This window comes from Bidens hawaiensis, unplaced genomic scaffold, assembly GCF_021521415.1.
Source record: "Bidens hawaiensis isolate Kalapana, Puna unplaced genomic scaffold, B.hawaiensis_p1.1 tig00007738_1, whole genome shotgun sequence".
NCBI lineage: Eukaryota > Viridiplantae > Streptophyta > Magnoliopsida > Asterales > Asteraceae > Bidens > Bidens hawaiensis.
Genome location: NW_027491537.1, coordinates 213,844 through 228,001, shown reverse-complemented (window position 1 = coordinate 228,001; position 14,158 = coordinate 213,844). Strand labels below are relative to the sequence as shown.

Below are 14,158 nucleotides of genomic sequence, written 5' to 3'. Positions count from 1 at the left end.
AGCCTCTGGATTTGAGCGAATGCGATATAGTGAGCAGGCGGAGTGTGGAAGAGCGGGTGTTGATCGAGGCTCTGCGTGCCGCGGTTGCGTTGGATCTTAAGCGAATTGTTAAACTGAAGTTCTTAAGCTTCCTGGAATGATTAATGAAGTTGGAGCTATAAGATGTTATAAATGTCATGGTAATTTTTGCATTAGTTGCAGGGTTCCATGGCATAATGATATGAATTGTGCAGAGTATAAAAGCAGAAACCCGACACTAATTGTGGAAGAATCAAAGCTTAAAAGTTTGGCAGCAAGGAATTTGTGGCGGCAGTGCGTAAAATGCAAACACATGATAGAATTAGCAGCTGGTTGCTACCACATGACATGCAGGTACATTATTTTCACTAGTTAATCTTTCTAAAAACTGTTATTGTAATGATACTTTCTAAAAACTGTTTGCATGATGTTGTAAGCATTACAATAAAGTCTAGGTGTGGCCCTGATCCGTCCCGAAACAGAATATTTCTAAAGTTGTTTTTCTCTTGTAGTATATGTGGTTTTCTAATTGCATAACATATTTCTTAACATCAGTTAGTGAGTTAATCATTAATGTGTTGCTGCTGAGTACACATTTAGGACCATAGATGTTATTTCTGAAAAGTTAGCCTGCAAGTGTAATATGGTCTTACCATACCTCCGGACCATGTAATTTACTCTTATTTTTACCTGTAAAGTAAATGTAAATTTGTGTATCTTATGCCTTTTGGAAACAAGTTAAAGTATTCCAAAATTAAAATTGTTAGTTTGTAAATTAACAATATATTTTACTTCTTTTAGTTATATCAGTATAATAAGTTAGAACCGAATAGTCTTAGATAAATAATTTAAAGACCTACAAGTTGAAACCGACACCTCTAATGTGCCAAATACGTTTGGGAATCTAGGTAGATTTTGAATTTGGCATTGTAGAACCATGGATAGCAGCAGCATTGTTTTCTTACAAGTTTAGGTTTGATTATTTTGCAGATGTGGATATGAATTCTGCTACACGTGTGGAGCAGAATGGAAGAACAAGAAGGCAACATGCACTTGTCCTCTTTGGGATGAAGAACACATCATGGATATTGAGGAAGAGGAGGACGAGGATGATGATTTTGAGCATAATTTTATTCTTCAGAATGATAATTTTGGGCATAATGTTTTTCGGGAGGATGATGATTTTGGGCATAATGTTCCTCTTGAGGATAATTTTGGGGGTGATGTTGCCCTTGAGGATGATGATTTCGGGCATAATGTTGTCCATGAGAATGATGTTTTTGAAGATGGTGGTTTTGGGCATGATGTAGTCCTTGAGGGTGATGATTTCGAGAATGATGATTTTGAGGAAGAAGTTCTTCTTGATGATGTTCATGAGAATGATAATTTTGAGGATGAAGCTCTTCTTGAGGATGACGTTCTTGACGAAGAACAAGAACAAGATGAATGTGGTAATGATTTAGAGGATGGCGTATATGATGATTTTGGGCATAATGTTCCTCTTGAGGATAATTTTGGGGGTGATGTTGCCCTTGAGGATGATGATTTCGGGCATAATGTTGTCCATGAGAATGATGTTTTTGAAGATGATGGTTTTGGGCATGATGTAGTCCTTGAGGGTGATGATTTCGAGAATGATAATGTTCACGAGAATGATGATTTTGAGGAAGAAGTTCTTCTTGATGATGATGTTCATGAGAATGATAATTTTGAGGATGAAGCTCTTCTTGAGGATGACGTTCTTGACGAAGAACAAGAACAAGATGAATGTGGTAATGATTTAGAGGATGGCGTATATGATGATTTTGGGCATAATGTTCCTCTTGAGGATAATTTTGGGGGTGATATTGCCCTTGAGGATGATGACTTCGGGCATAATGTTGTCCATGAGAATGATGTTTTTGAAGATGATGGTTTTGGGCATGATGTAGTCCTTGAGGGTGATGATTTCGAGAATGATAATGTTCATGAGAATGATGATTTTGAGGAAGAAGTTCTTCTTGATGATGATGTTCATGAGAATGATAATTTTGAGGATGAAGCTCTTCTTGAGGATGACGTTCTTGACGAACAACAAGAACAAGATGATTGTGGTAATGATTTAGAGGATGGCGTATATGATGATTTTGGGAACCACGAGGATGTTTATGATGATTATGGGGATGACGTGGATGTTTATGACGATTATGGGGATGGCGAGGATGTTTATGATAATGACTATTATTTCTGAAGACATGACACAAGAAGATACGACGAATCCCATAGATGTAAAGTTTCAATATTCGATGTTTGTGTCACTTAACGTTTTGAATGGCAAAATTTTCCAATGCTTTACCAATTCTCCACTTTTATTTTCAAGGTTAAGTATAATTTACAGTAGATTAAGATGATAGTTATTGGTATAATTTACAGTAAATCTCTGAATCGCTTTGTTTTACTTAACATCATAAATAGGCGAATTGTAAGACTGCAGACGGGCTTACAATGATTTTTGTATGCCTAGTTGGCTAGCTAGTTAGCAGTAGTTGTAAAAACATCAGCCCATATATCATCTACGGGTTATGTTCTGTCAAGTTTCCTCGTTTGACCTGCAATCACGACCCATTTAACACAGTTGGACCTTTTTGTGACAAAACAGACACTAGGTGGCCACACAACCCTATAATGTAGGGCTCGTATGGAATCGATTGGTACTAAAGAAGTTAATCGAAAATATGAAAATTTTTAACTTCAATATGAGTACCAATTAAAAAACATAATGACCAAAATTTATAACACAATGCACAGAAGAACCCAATTGAGAAACACAATGGACAACCAAATAAAACAATATTAAAAACCCACTATTCTTTTTATATATAACAACTAGTTTTTATCCCCCGTATTACGGGGTTGTTTTATATTGTTTGTTCTAATATTTGTTTACTTTTTGAATTTATATTTTTTTTATTGTTTGAAAGTTAATGATATACTTATGGTTTGATGATAAATTGTTTCACAAATAAATGAGATGTTATAACCCAGTTTAAAAGCTATATGATTTTGATGAGACCCAAGATCCGTATATTTTTATTACTATAAAATTGGTTTTTTTAATTATAAATAATATTTATGAAAGTTAATAATATACTTATGGTTTGATGAGACCCAAGACTCGTTTATTTTTTTTTACTATAAAATTGGTTTTTTAATTTAAATAATATATATATATATATATATATATATATATATCTTTTTTTAAATAAAAAAATATTAATTTTTAGCATGCCCTATTTTATAGGATTTTTATATTAATAATTTGGTGAAAATAATTTTTTATTTAATGAGATGTTATAACCTGTTTAAGAATATCTGGGATTGGTAAGACTCATATCCATAAATTCAGGTCAAATGCATGAGAAGCTTTCATTTAAAAATCAAGTAAATCTGGCGATTCCAAAAAAAGGGGGAGCTACCACATCGCGACACGTAGGATTTTTATGTTTTCGTTTATATATATTATAGATATGATATTCATATTAAAGATACAAAACGTTTGTTATTGTGGTAAACAAATTTTCTAAAAAATGTCGTATAAAAAAGTTGACGTTTTCAAATAATTGAGGAATTGGCATGTGTCTTGCATGTAGTGAAAGAAAGTCATCGTAAGTTGGTTATTACATTCATGCTCTTCTCATCAATTTTGATTTTTAAATTAATCTCCACCATCCAAATTTAAGATCAATGAATTAGATTTCTCCTCACCCTTCTCATTTTTATTTTACCTTGTATTTCAATTTTAACCACAAAATTAATAATTATATAAGGCAAAATGTGTTTCCATAAAGAATAAGAATTAGTTGTTAAATTTACAATTTTTTTAACAAAATTTTTTCCATCTATTTTACCATTTTACCCCCATGTCTTAAACAAAGTGAGACTTTACCCTCATGTCTCAAATGAGATTAGAACCGGAGCTGGCCCTACAAAAAATCAAGGCCTCCGTTTTAACGTTTATGTATTTTATATATATAAATAATCGATTATTAATTAGATATAGCTGATAACTAATCCAATATTTGATGTTGGCCTGGTGGTTAAGGCCCACCTCCTTTTTATACTACATGACTACATGTTATTGACGCAAGTTCGATGCCCTCATGATCAATATTCCTCATTTTCACTTGATTATTTCTAACTATTTATTTTATTATTTTCCCCTGGGATATATATACCTTGAACCTTTATTTATTATATATAGATCCAAACTTTATATTATCTATACGGCTCGGTAAATTTAAAATGTTTGAAGTTTGTATGTATAACAGATCCCTTGGATTTGTATGATACATAAATCAAATTCTATTTTGTATTTTCATATACGAAACACGAAAACCCATCGATAGTTTTTTAAAATAAAAATATAAGTTTTATAATTCATCTAGGCTAAGAAAATGCTACCAATACCGAACTCATTTCGATAACGCTACCAAGTTTTTTAAAAAATATGATTTCAACATAAAGGTAATCTCTTGATTTAATTCGACTTACAAGTTAAGATCATTAACAATTACAATGCAGTGGTTGTTTTTAGTTAAATATATGTATTGATCCTAGACATCGAGCCGTTTTAACCTTTACTCAGTCTAATTTCTAATCAAAAGCCGTTTGTTAAACAAATTTGTTAACATGTAAACTCATTTATCCCTCAAAACACTTCAACACCTCAATGTGAATGTTGTCAAGGCTAATCGCCTAATCCTGTATGATTAATGCATGCCTCACATTCCGTGTGATATTACGACAATATCGTTTTTGTTAAAAGCTAAATGTACCATGAGTCCATCATGTCTAATCCGAATGATGTTTTCTTTCAGTATAACACCCCCCCCCCCCCCCCCCCCCCCCCCAAGAATCACCAAGTCAATTTACCAATACTTATCATACCAACTTTCGTCAAGCGGATCCTCAAACTCATTAAACTCATCATTCTCATAGTCTTCCTCTTCGGTATCCACGATGTTTTCTTCTTCCCAAAGAGGACAACCGCATGTTGCCTTCTTATTCTTCCATTCCGCCCCACAAGCGTAGCAAAATTCATATCCACATCTGCAAAATAAACATATATAAACCTCTAAAATGATCATTTTCTGCAAGTTTGAAATTCATTCATAAAGTATTAAGCTCTAAATTTATAATAATAATAATAATAATAATAATAATAATAATATCTGAAATAGGATAATATATTGTTAACTTAAAAAAACTAGCATTTGTTCATTTGGAAAATAAAAATAAAATTCTTTAAATTTGTTTCCATAAAGCATAAGTTACAAGAACTCAATTTAACTTATTACATAGACAAGAGTAAATTACACGGTCCCGTGATAAGTCCATATATAACATGTTAACTTATTACATAGACAAGAGTAAACAACTTTACGAACAGGTTTTTTCAAGACGGGTCAGGGGCATACCTAAACAGTATATTAAATGCTTTTAGCATGCAGCAACATTTTTTAAAGATTATCATTGCAATTATATAGTAATCAAATGGATTTTAAAGATTAACTGGTGAAAATAATGTACCTGCAAGTCATGTGGTAGCAACCAGCTGCTAATTCTATCATATGTTTGCATTTTATGCACTGCCTCTTCCTTGCTGCCATACTTTTGATCTTCGATTCTTCCACAGGTTGTGTCGGGTTTTGTCGTTTATATTCTGCACAGTTCATATCATTATGCCACGGAACCTTGCAAATAATGCAAAAAATACCATGACATTTGTAACACTTTCTAGCTCCAAATCCATAAACCAATTTAGGAAGCCCAATAACTTCAGTTCTTGACATCAATGTGGAACATTTAGGATAAGGGCAATAAACTTTTTCTGAAACGATAACCGACTCTTCTATCATCCATTGTCTCATCAATTCAGTAAACTTTGGGTTCAAGAATTTCTCACAGCTTTCTAATCTAAAATCACTCCCGCAACCTTCATGAGGGCATTTTGGTAACACGCCATTAAGCAATTTCGCCTCTACATGTTGTGTCACACAAGAATAACAGTATTTGTGTGTACAGCCTTCAATTGAAAAGAATTGGTGTATAGATTTATCATCTAAGCATATTACACAACTTTCAAGTTGTTCTTGAGTTGGTATCACCTTGCATATTTGGGATTCTATTGCTTCTCTTGCAAGCTTAAACGCGAAGTTAACATCATTACGATCAATAAGAGAGAGCCCACAATCAATGAAACTTTTCTTAAGGATATTCACTTGATCCAAAATGTTTTTAGTCTTCTGTTGTTTCGGTGGCCACCGTCCACTAACCTGAAATTGTATGATGACCATATTGGATATCAAACACACTTCTCACAAGATTGAATGAAACAAAAAAATACTGGAAAATATTGGTTAAACGAATAAGGTTATTAAATTCTTAAACATTAATTCTTGTTACGGTTGCTTTAATAGGCTGTTGCATATTCTTTTTGCTAATAAAGTTTGTGTTTGAAATCAATATTTATGTATTTGAGTTTTAAGTTATATTCAGTATGGGCTTTATTAAGACTTTAGTTATTAATATCACCCATGTGTTAAATGCTGTAATTGGATGGGTTAGGAAGCAAACCGTGTCTTCCGGTTACGGGTTCTCTAACAAGGCATCTGCGAAACGATGCGACGCTTCTCAACATGCCGGTTCCTACCCTATAAATTCCCAATTATCATTGTTTGTAAACAGTAGAGTTTGTAAGCATCACAAAATTATTGTATTCTATTTTCTTGTTTATATTTCAGTTCTTCACCTTGTTCGATTGTCAAAATCGTGACAATCGTGTTCTGTGATATTTCTTGTCAAAGTCAGAAATCGTCCCCTGAGGAGAACAACGTTTCTAACAAGAATAACTTGGTGATTTACTCCGGCCACCATTAGTTAAGATACACACACATTTTTTACAGTTGTACAACCGAAAAGCAGTTGCAATAAATCGCCAAATGATAACAATAAATACCCATAAACAGTCATATTCTACCTACCTAATATAATTACACAATCTTACGAATATTAATAAACTTAAATACACAAACATAATAAATTAAAGTTAAGTTTATAAATATGTCTAATAGATCATGTATAGTACTATCAAGATGATTATTTAATAGACGGGAAAATCAACTCACAAACTGATAGAGCGGAGAATAATCACAATAGAATACAACTCTGTTGAGATCCAAAGCAGTTGCAGCATTCAAAGCCTCAATCAATGCCTGCCCCTCCACACGCTGCGTGCAAATCGGATCACCTTGAGTCAAATCCAAGGGCTTCCTCATCTCAAAAATCAGCTCATCCTTCGAGTTGCATATGGCCACACCAATTCCCGCCATAGTCACTTTCATTACTGTTGAACTAGGACCGTGAACTCTTTCCTCACTCAGTAAACCTTTAAAATAACCCCTAAATAACTCTAGATTAACTTTGCTCTTTGAAGAAGAAGAAGAAAAGCCTTCACCATACGGGCGCTCCAGCATTTGAGAAATCTCGCTAGCATGTTTCTGATGGTTGAGATGATACTTAAAACCAACACATGCTTCCTCATCTTTAAAATCATTTAACTTATCTTCCACGATGATTTCTTCATCCCAAAGAGGACAATTGCATGTTGCCTTGTTGTTCTCCCATTCCGCTCCACACGTGTAGCAAAATTCATATCCACATCTGCAGAATAAACAAACCAAAAATTGTCAATTGAACAACTTTGAAATTCATTCGATAGCAACATTGCCACGTTTAAGATCTTTGAAATTCGACGCCCAAAAAACTAATTATCAAAAAGTATCAACTCACATTTTTACTTTTTGGAAAATACGTTAAACTTGTTTCATTAAAGCATTAGACACACAAATTCACATTACCTTACATGTATAACTAGGCATAAGATCATATTGCACTTTCAGGCCAACTTTTTAGAATAAAATTTATGATCCTCATTGCTCACTCAGTAGTAGAGGTGCACAGCCAACCCGATTAACTGGCTCCTAATCAATTCCAACCCGAAATCCTAACCGGTCCACCACTAACCGGTTTATACCCGTTTCTAACCGCCAGTGAGAAACCGGTTTATATTATAGATCTCCGAAACCGGTTAACCGAACCAGTTATTTGTTTTTTTTATTGTTTTTTTTAAACTGGTTTTTTTCCGGTTAACCAGTTCGCTTATACCCGAAACTGGTTATACCAGGTAAGGGTTTCTTGTCTCAAAACCGGTTAGTAAACAACCCGATTAACCGGTCTAACCGGTTATTTGACCGTTGACCACTACCCGGTATTGAAAATAACCAGTTTTCAACTAACCGGTTAGCCGGTTTGTGCAGCACTACTCAGTAGTAACACTTTAACTCATTAAATGATGTTACATGAACTGTTAGGTAATTAGTTTTTAGTAAATGACTTTTATGTTACAAGTAAAAACAACTTTACGAACAGGTTTTTTCAAGACGGGTCAGGGCCATGCCTAAACAGTATATTAAATGCTTTTAGCATGCAGCAACATTTTTTAAAGATTATCATTGCAATTATGTAGTAATCATATGGATTTTAAAGATTAACTGGTGAAAATAATGTACCTGCAAGTCATGTGGTAGCAACCAGCTGCTAATTCTATCATATGTTTGCATTTTATGCACTGCCTCTTCCTTGCTGCCATACTTTTGATCTTCGATTCTTCCACAGGTTGTGTCGGGTTTTGTCGTTTATATTCTGCACAGTTCATATCATTATGCCACGGAACCTTGCAAATAATGCAAAAAATACCATGACATTTGTAACACTTTCTAGCTCCAAATCCATAAACCAATTTAGGAAGCCCAATAACTTCAGTTCTTGACATCAATGTGGAACATTTAGGATAAGGGCAGTAAACTTTTTCTGTAACCAGAATTGACTCTTCTTTTATCTGTTGTCTCAACATCTCAGTAAACTTTGGGTTCAAAAATTTCTCACAACTTTCTAATCTCAAATCATTCCCACAACCTTCATGAGGGCATTTTGGTAACATACCATTAAGCAATTTCACCTCTACATGTTGCTTCACGCAAGAATAACAGTATCTGTGTGTACAACCTTCGATTGACAAGAATTGGTGTATAGGTTTATCATCTAAGCATATCACACAATTGTCCAATTGTTCTTGAGTTGGTATCACCTTGCTTATGTGAGATTCTATTGCTTCTTTTGCAAGCTTAAACGCAATGTTAACATCATTACGATCAATAAGAGAGAAATTACAGTATATGAAACTTTTACGAAGGAGATTCACTTGATCCAAAATGTTTGCTGTCTTCAGTTGTTTTGGGGGGTGCTGCCCAGTAACCTGAAATCATATGATGATCAGATTTGATATCAAACACACTTATCTCACGATTGAATATGAATGAAACAAGTAAATACTCTCGGTTAAACGAATAAGGTTATCAAATATCTTGGTGATTTATTCCGGACACATTATTAATTAATATATATGCATACACATTTCACAGTTGCAACAGTTAATAACAGTAAATGAGCATATTCTACCTACTTAATGTAATTACATAATCTTACGAATATTAAAAAACATAGATGCATAAACGTAATAACTTAACGTTAAGTTTATAAATATGCCTAGGCCTGTAAACGAACCGAGTTCATGAACTATTCGGCAGGAAGTTCGTTTATTTAATAAACGAACGAACATGAACAGGCTTTTTTAGTTCATTAAATTAAACGAATGAACACGAGCAAATGTTTTGTTTGTTCATCTACGTTTATGTTCGTTAATTGACATTTGTTCAAACTTTAATAAGCATATAAGTATTTAAATTTAGAAAAATAGAAACATAGAGGGGCTTGTTTGGTAGAATTATGATGGATACTTTTAACATATAATGATTGATATTTTAAACGAATCATGCAAATTTAAATTTTAAACCACTAATTTAGATGTATTAGACTTGTTCGTTTATGTTCATTAACGCTAACTTATTTTCATTTGAGTGATTTTATGTTTGTTCAATTACGTTTGTTTAAGTTTGTTTATTTATGCTTGTTTACGTTCATGAGCTGTTCACGAAAACACCAATTTTCTTAATGAACGAACACGAAAACACCTATGTCTAATAGATCACATATCGTACGGTTAATAATCTAACATAAGTCAAAATCAACTCACAAACTGATAAAGCGGATTACAATCACAATACAGCACAATTCTCTTAAGATCCAAACCAATCGCAGCATTCAAAGCCTCAATCAACGCCTGCTCCTCCACACTCTGCGCGCAAACCGGATCGTCTTTACTCAACTCCAAGGGCTTCCTCAACTCAAAAACCCTCTCATCCTTCGAGTCGCATACCGCCACACCAATTCCTACCGTTGTCAGACTTATTACCGTGGAATCGGGACCGCGAACTCTCTCATCAGTCAATAATCCTTTAAAATAAACCCTAAACACCTCCTCCGGATTAACTTTGCTCGTAGAAGAAGAGTCTTCACCGTACGGACGTTCCGAAATGATTTTGAGGCGGTTATTGATTTCTGTTGCGAGTTTCTGAAGCTCTAGGGTTTGGAAGTCTGTGAGGTTAACGTCGTCGTGAATGGAGACTGTAATGGAGATCGGTTGTGATGATGAAGGTTGAAGAGTGAGAGATGCAGCCATGGCTTCTTCGAGTTGGAGATTGTAAGCTAGTTGTAAGTCGGACTCCTCCGCTCGCGCCCCCAGGCGCGAGCACCACACCACCGAGGCGCGAGAGGGGCGCGAGCACGAAAAACAAGGCAGGCGCAAGGTGGGTCGCGGGAGAAGAGAGAGAAAATGGACGTTGGGAATAGAGAAATAGCCGTTGGGCCACCTTTTTATTTCTTTCTTCCTTTTTTTACTACACAATCACATTTTCATACTTGGTTTTCTCTTTAAACTTTTGGTTTCAATGTATATATTATAACAGTTTAGATACGATTTTCGTCAACAAAATATCGTTACAAACGTTTTGTCTTACGAGTTTAACTTAAAAATCGTCAAAACTGAGTCTTGAACGCCCTCATGTAGCATGTTATTTTTTTAATTAAAAAAAACTACAACAATATCATACTCAAAGTAAATGGAACAAAATGTTCGTTTTTATGATGTAACTTTAAAAAATAAAAATATTATCGTATGAAAAAGTTATGGTCGTTTAAAAATTGAAAATGGGTGGGGAGGGAGGGGGGGGGGGGGGGTTGGTTTAAAATTAAAATAAAAAAACAATGTGTGGTATTCTTTAATTTTTCAAAAGTCTAGTAAAGTTGAGGATGAACAAATATAAATATTTTCAAAGAATTGAGGATTCACGTGGGATTTATGTTTGAAAGACTATTTTGTTCTTCTTCAGCATGCTTTGTATGTCGTGCTATATGTTATACAGTTTGTAAATTCTTTAAAATCACATTGTCTTAAGTTGGCCTCATCGCATACATTATATCTAGTATAGATAAACAAAAGGATAAATTTGCTTCTTTTTTTTTAAATAGCGGTTTGGATCCACCCTCAATACCTTAGTGAGCCTTCTCGAGACGGTATGTTATATAGCTTGTAAATCCTTTAAAATCACAATGTCTTAATTTGCCATCCTCTTGTACATCATATATAGAAATATAAATTTGCTTTTTCTTTTTTCTGAGACGAGATGTCAATCGTCCATGCTGATTTTGATGCTCCATGCCACTTCCAAGAACACCATCAAGAAGGAAAACCCACCACTATGGGAAAAACCCCTTAAATCAGGTTTTAAACTTGAGACCTCAAGAATCCCAAACCTTAATGGTTTAACCATCACCCCATATCATTGAGCCATAAGATCAATTACAATTTACTAACTTTTTTAATAAATGTTCATTACGTTTAAGCACTATCATTATTCATTAGTCATAGTCATCTCTAAGTACGCCAGCTGTACCCGCAGGGAAAGCCTCCCAATAGTGTTTCTTCATTGGCGCCATCCGTGCATAAAAGCTAGAACTATTTTAGTTTTTTCAAAATTTCTGAAGAAATGGTTAACGTTACTCCGGTCCTAAGGCCAGTAACCGACCAAGAAACCCCGGTAACCACAACCCCAGCAACTGGGGGGAACACCGGCGGTTATACAAATCTTACGAACACTACCCCGACTACCCAAGCCGGGGCAAGTGCAGTAAATATTCCACTGGGGTTCACTGATGCCCAGTTGGAAAAACGACCGAGGGCCCCTCGCCAAACACTAGATCAAGTGAAGGCGTGGGCCGAAACACGTCAAAGAGAATTCCAAGCTGAATTGGATTAACGCTTGCGTTCAGTTCAACAGGCTGACGAATTCGGCAGTACTCGCCAACAGCTCAATATGAACAGCGAGTGCGAGTACTCAGACGAGGAGAGAGAGGAATCCGACACCGACGCAAACCCTCGCCATAAGGCGAAAGGGAAGCGTAAGGAAACGGATTCCCAGCCAAAAAGGAATTTTGGGGAAGCTTTTAAACCAACAAATGCGGAGAGAAACCCGCGTGACTTCTCAAAAACCTTTAGGCCAACTGCTACAAATGCAGGAAACTCAAAGTTTGCAAGGGACATTGCGGAAGCAATCGCCCCGAGAAGTGACAAACAAATGTCTAACATTGGCACTTATGATGGTCTATCCGACCCAGACGACCATTTGAACAGGTTCATTGCGGGGGCTACCGTCAGCAACTGGACGGAACCCACGTGGTGCTACATGTTCCAGATGACTCTGGTCGGAGCGGCCAGGGCATGGTTCGATCGTTTACCGGTTCACCACATATATGACTGGGCGGACTTTCAGAACAAGTTCAGCCAGCACTTCAGCCAACAGAGGAAGTACACTGAAGAGCAGTGGACGATCCTCAACTGCGTGAGAGAGGACGATGAATCTTTACTAGACTTCATCACCCGCTTCAACTCCAAAAAGCTAAGTCTCGGCAACATAAGTGAAGATCTGGTTCGCGCCGCTTTCATCCAAGGCGCCGAATACCCAGAACTTATCCGCACATTGACGGGTAAGGATGGCATGCCATCAACATGGGATGCCATCATGACGGCGGCAAAGCGCTTTGCCGAGACGGAAAAGCAACTGGGAAGGGATCTTCCCCAGAGTACACACCTCTACACGCAGAGGACAAGAGAGAACAATGTCCGGATCGCCCGGCAGAACAAAAAAAGGAAGCTAGGTATCTGGCAGTCAAGGGTAAACTTTGACACCTCATCTAGCTCTCGCCCTCTTGTTGGCGGAAGAAATCACACACACCCTTCAAGCCAAAAGCACCGGTGGACGCCACTCACCAAAAGCGTCACGGAGATATTTGCCACTGAAAAGCTACCGTGGCCAAAAGCTCCAATGATCAGGCACAGACCTAATGCGGATCAGAGCAAATCCTGTGACTTCCACGGGACAAAAGGTCATGGTACGGAAGAGTGTACATCCTTGAAAGATATCGTTGAAGCGTTCGTCAAGGATGGAAGATTGGCACACCTGGTGGCATCAATCAAGAAGGGAGGACGGAACGACAACCGGTACCGGGGCAACGGACGAAAGCCCGTTGACATCAGCATCAACATGGTTCATGGCAACATCAGAGGAAGAAAAAGGCGAACGCCAGAACCATGCGCGTGGAAGGAAGCTGAGGTGCGCTTCCCGCGAGTGCCAGGAGGACCCAGCAAAGAAGGCCCTATCGTCATAAAAAGCCAGCTGGGGCACTACATCACTTCTCGCACTCTTGCTGACAACGGCGCCTCGTCAACGGTGATGTACAGGCAGTTCTTCGACAAGCTAGATGACGAAGACAAGGAGCGCCTGGAAACGATATGCGCCTCGATGGAAGGGTTTGATGGCAGCACAAGCACCTCCCTGGGTATCCTATCTTTCCCCGTCACTCTTACAGATGGAAAACACTCCCGCACAGAAGATGTGGACTTTGTCGTGATGAACTAGCCACACCACACGTACGACATTCTCTTCGGGAGAGACGGGATGGCAAGATTCAACGCCGTGGTATCCTCAGTCCACGGCATGATGGGATGGCCAACAGCTGAGGGTGTAGCGATGATCACCGGCATTCCCCAGGTATGCATTGCATCTGTCTCATCTAAACCCAAACC

At 36.8% G+C, this 14,158-nt stretch overlaps 1 protein-coding gene and 1 long non-coding RNA gene across 2 annotated transcripts in view; one reads left to right on the top strand and one right to left on the bottom strand.

Annotated features, from left to right (window-relative positions):
* LOC143635920 (uncharacterized) overlaps positions 1 to 14,158 on the top strand; it is a 52,244-nt gene that overhangs the window by 14,030 nt on the left and 24,056 nt on the right. The window lies entirely within an intron of this gene.
* On the bottom strand, positions 4,926 to 10,731 carry LOC143635923 (uncharacterized). The gene is made up of 5 exons (XM_077103634.1): positions 10,211 to 10,731; positions 8,628 to 9,373; positions 7,185 to 7,719; positions 5,587 to 6,332; positions 4,926 to 5,106 (listed from the first exon to the last, which is right to left on the bottom strand). Exons 1-5 carry the CDS (start codon positions 10,694 to 10,696, stop codon positions 4,926 to 4,928), a joined length of 2,694 nt encoding a protein of 897 aa, XP_076959749.1. The 5' UTR covers positions 10,697 to 10,731.

Coding starts and splice junctions, on each gene's coding strand:
- LOC143635923 (XM_077103634.1), bottom strand. CDS start 10,696: ATGGCTGCATCTCTCACTCTTCAACCTTCATCATCACAACCGATCTCC. Junction 9,374..10,210: donor GTAATCCGCTTTATCAGTTT/GTGAGTTGATTT, acceptor ATATGATTTCAG/GTTACTGGGCAGCACCCCCC. Junction 6,333..7,184: donor ATTCTCCGCTCTATCAGTTT/GTGAGTTGATTT, acceptor ATACAATTTCAG/GTTAGTGGACGGTGGCCACC.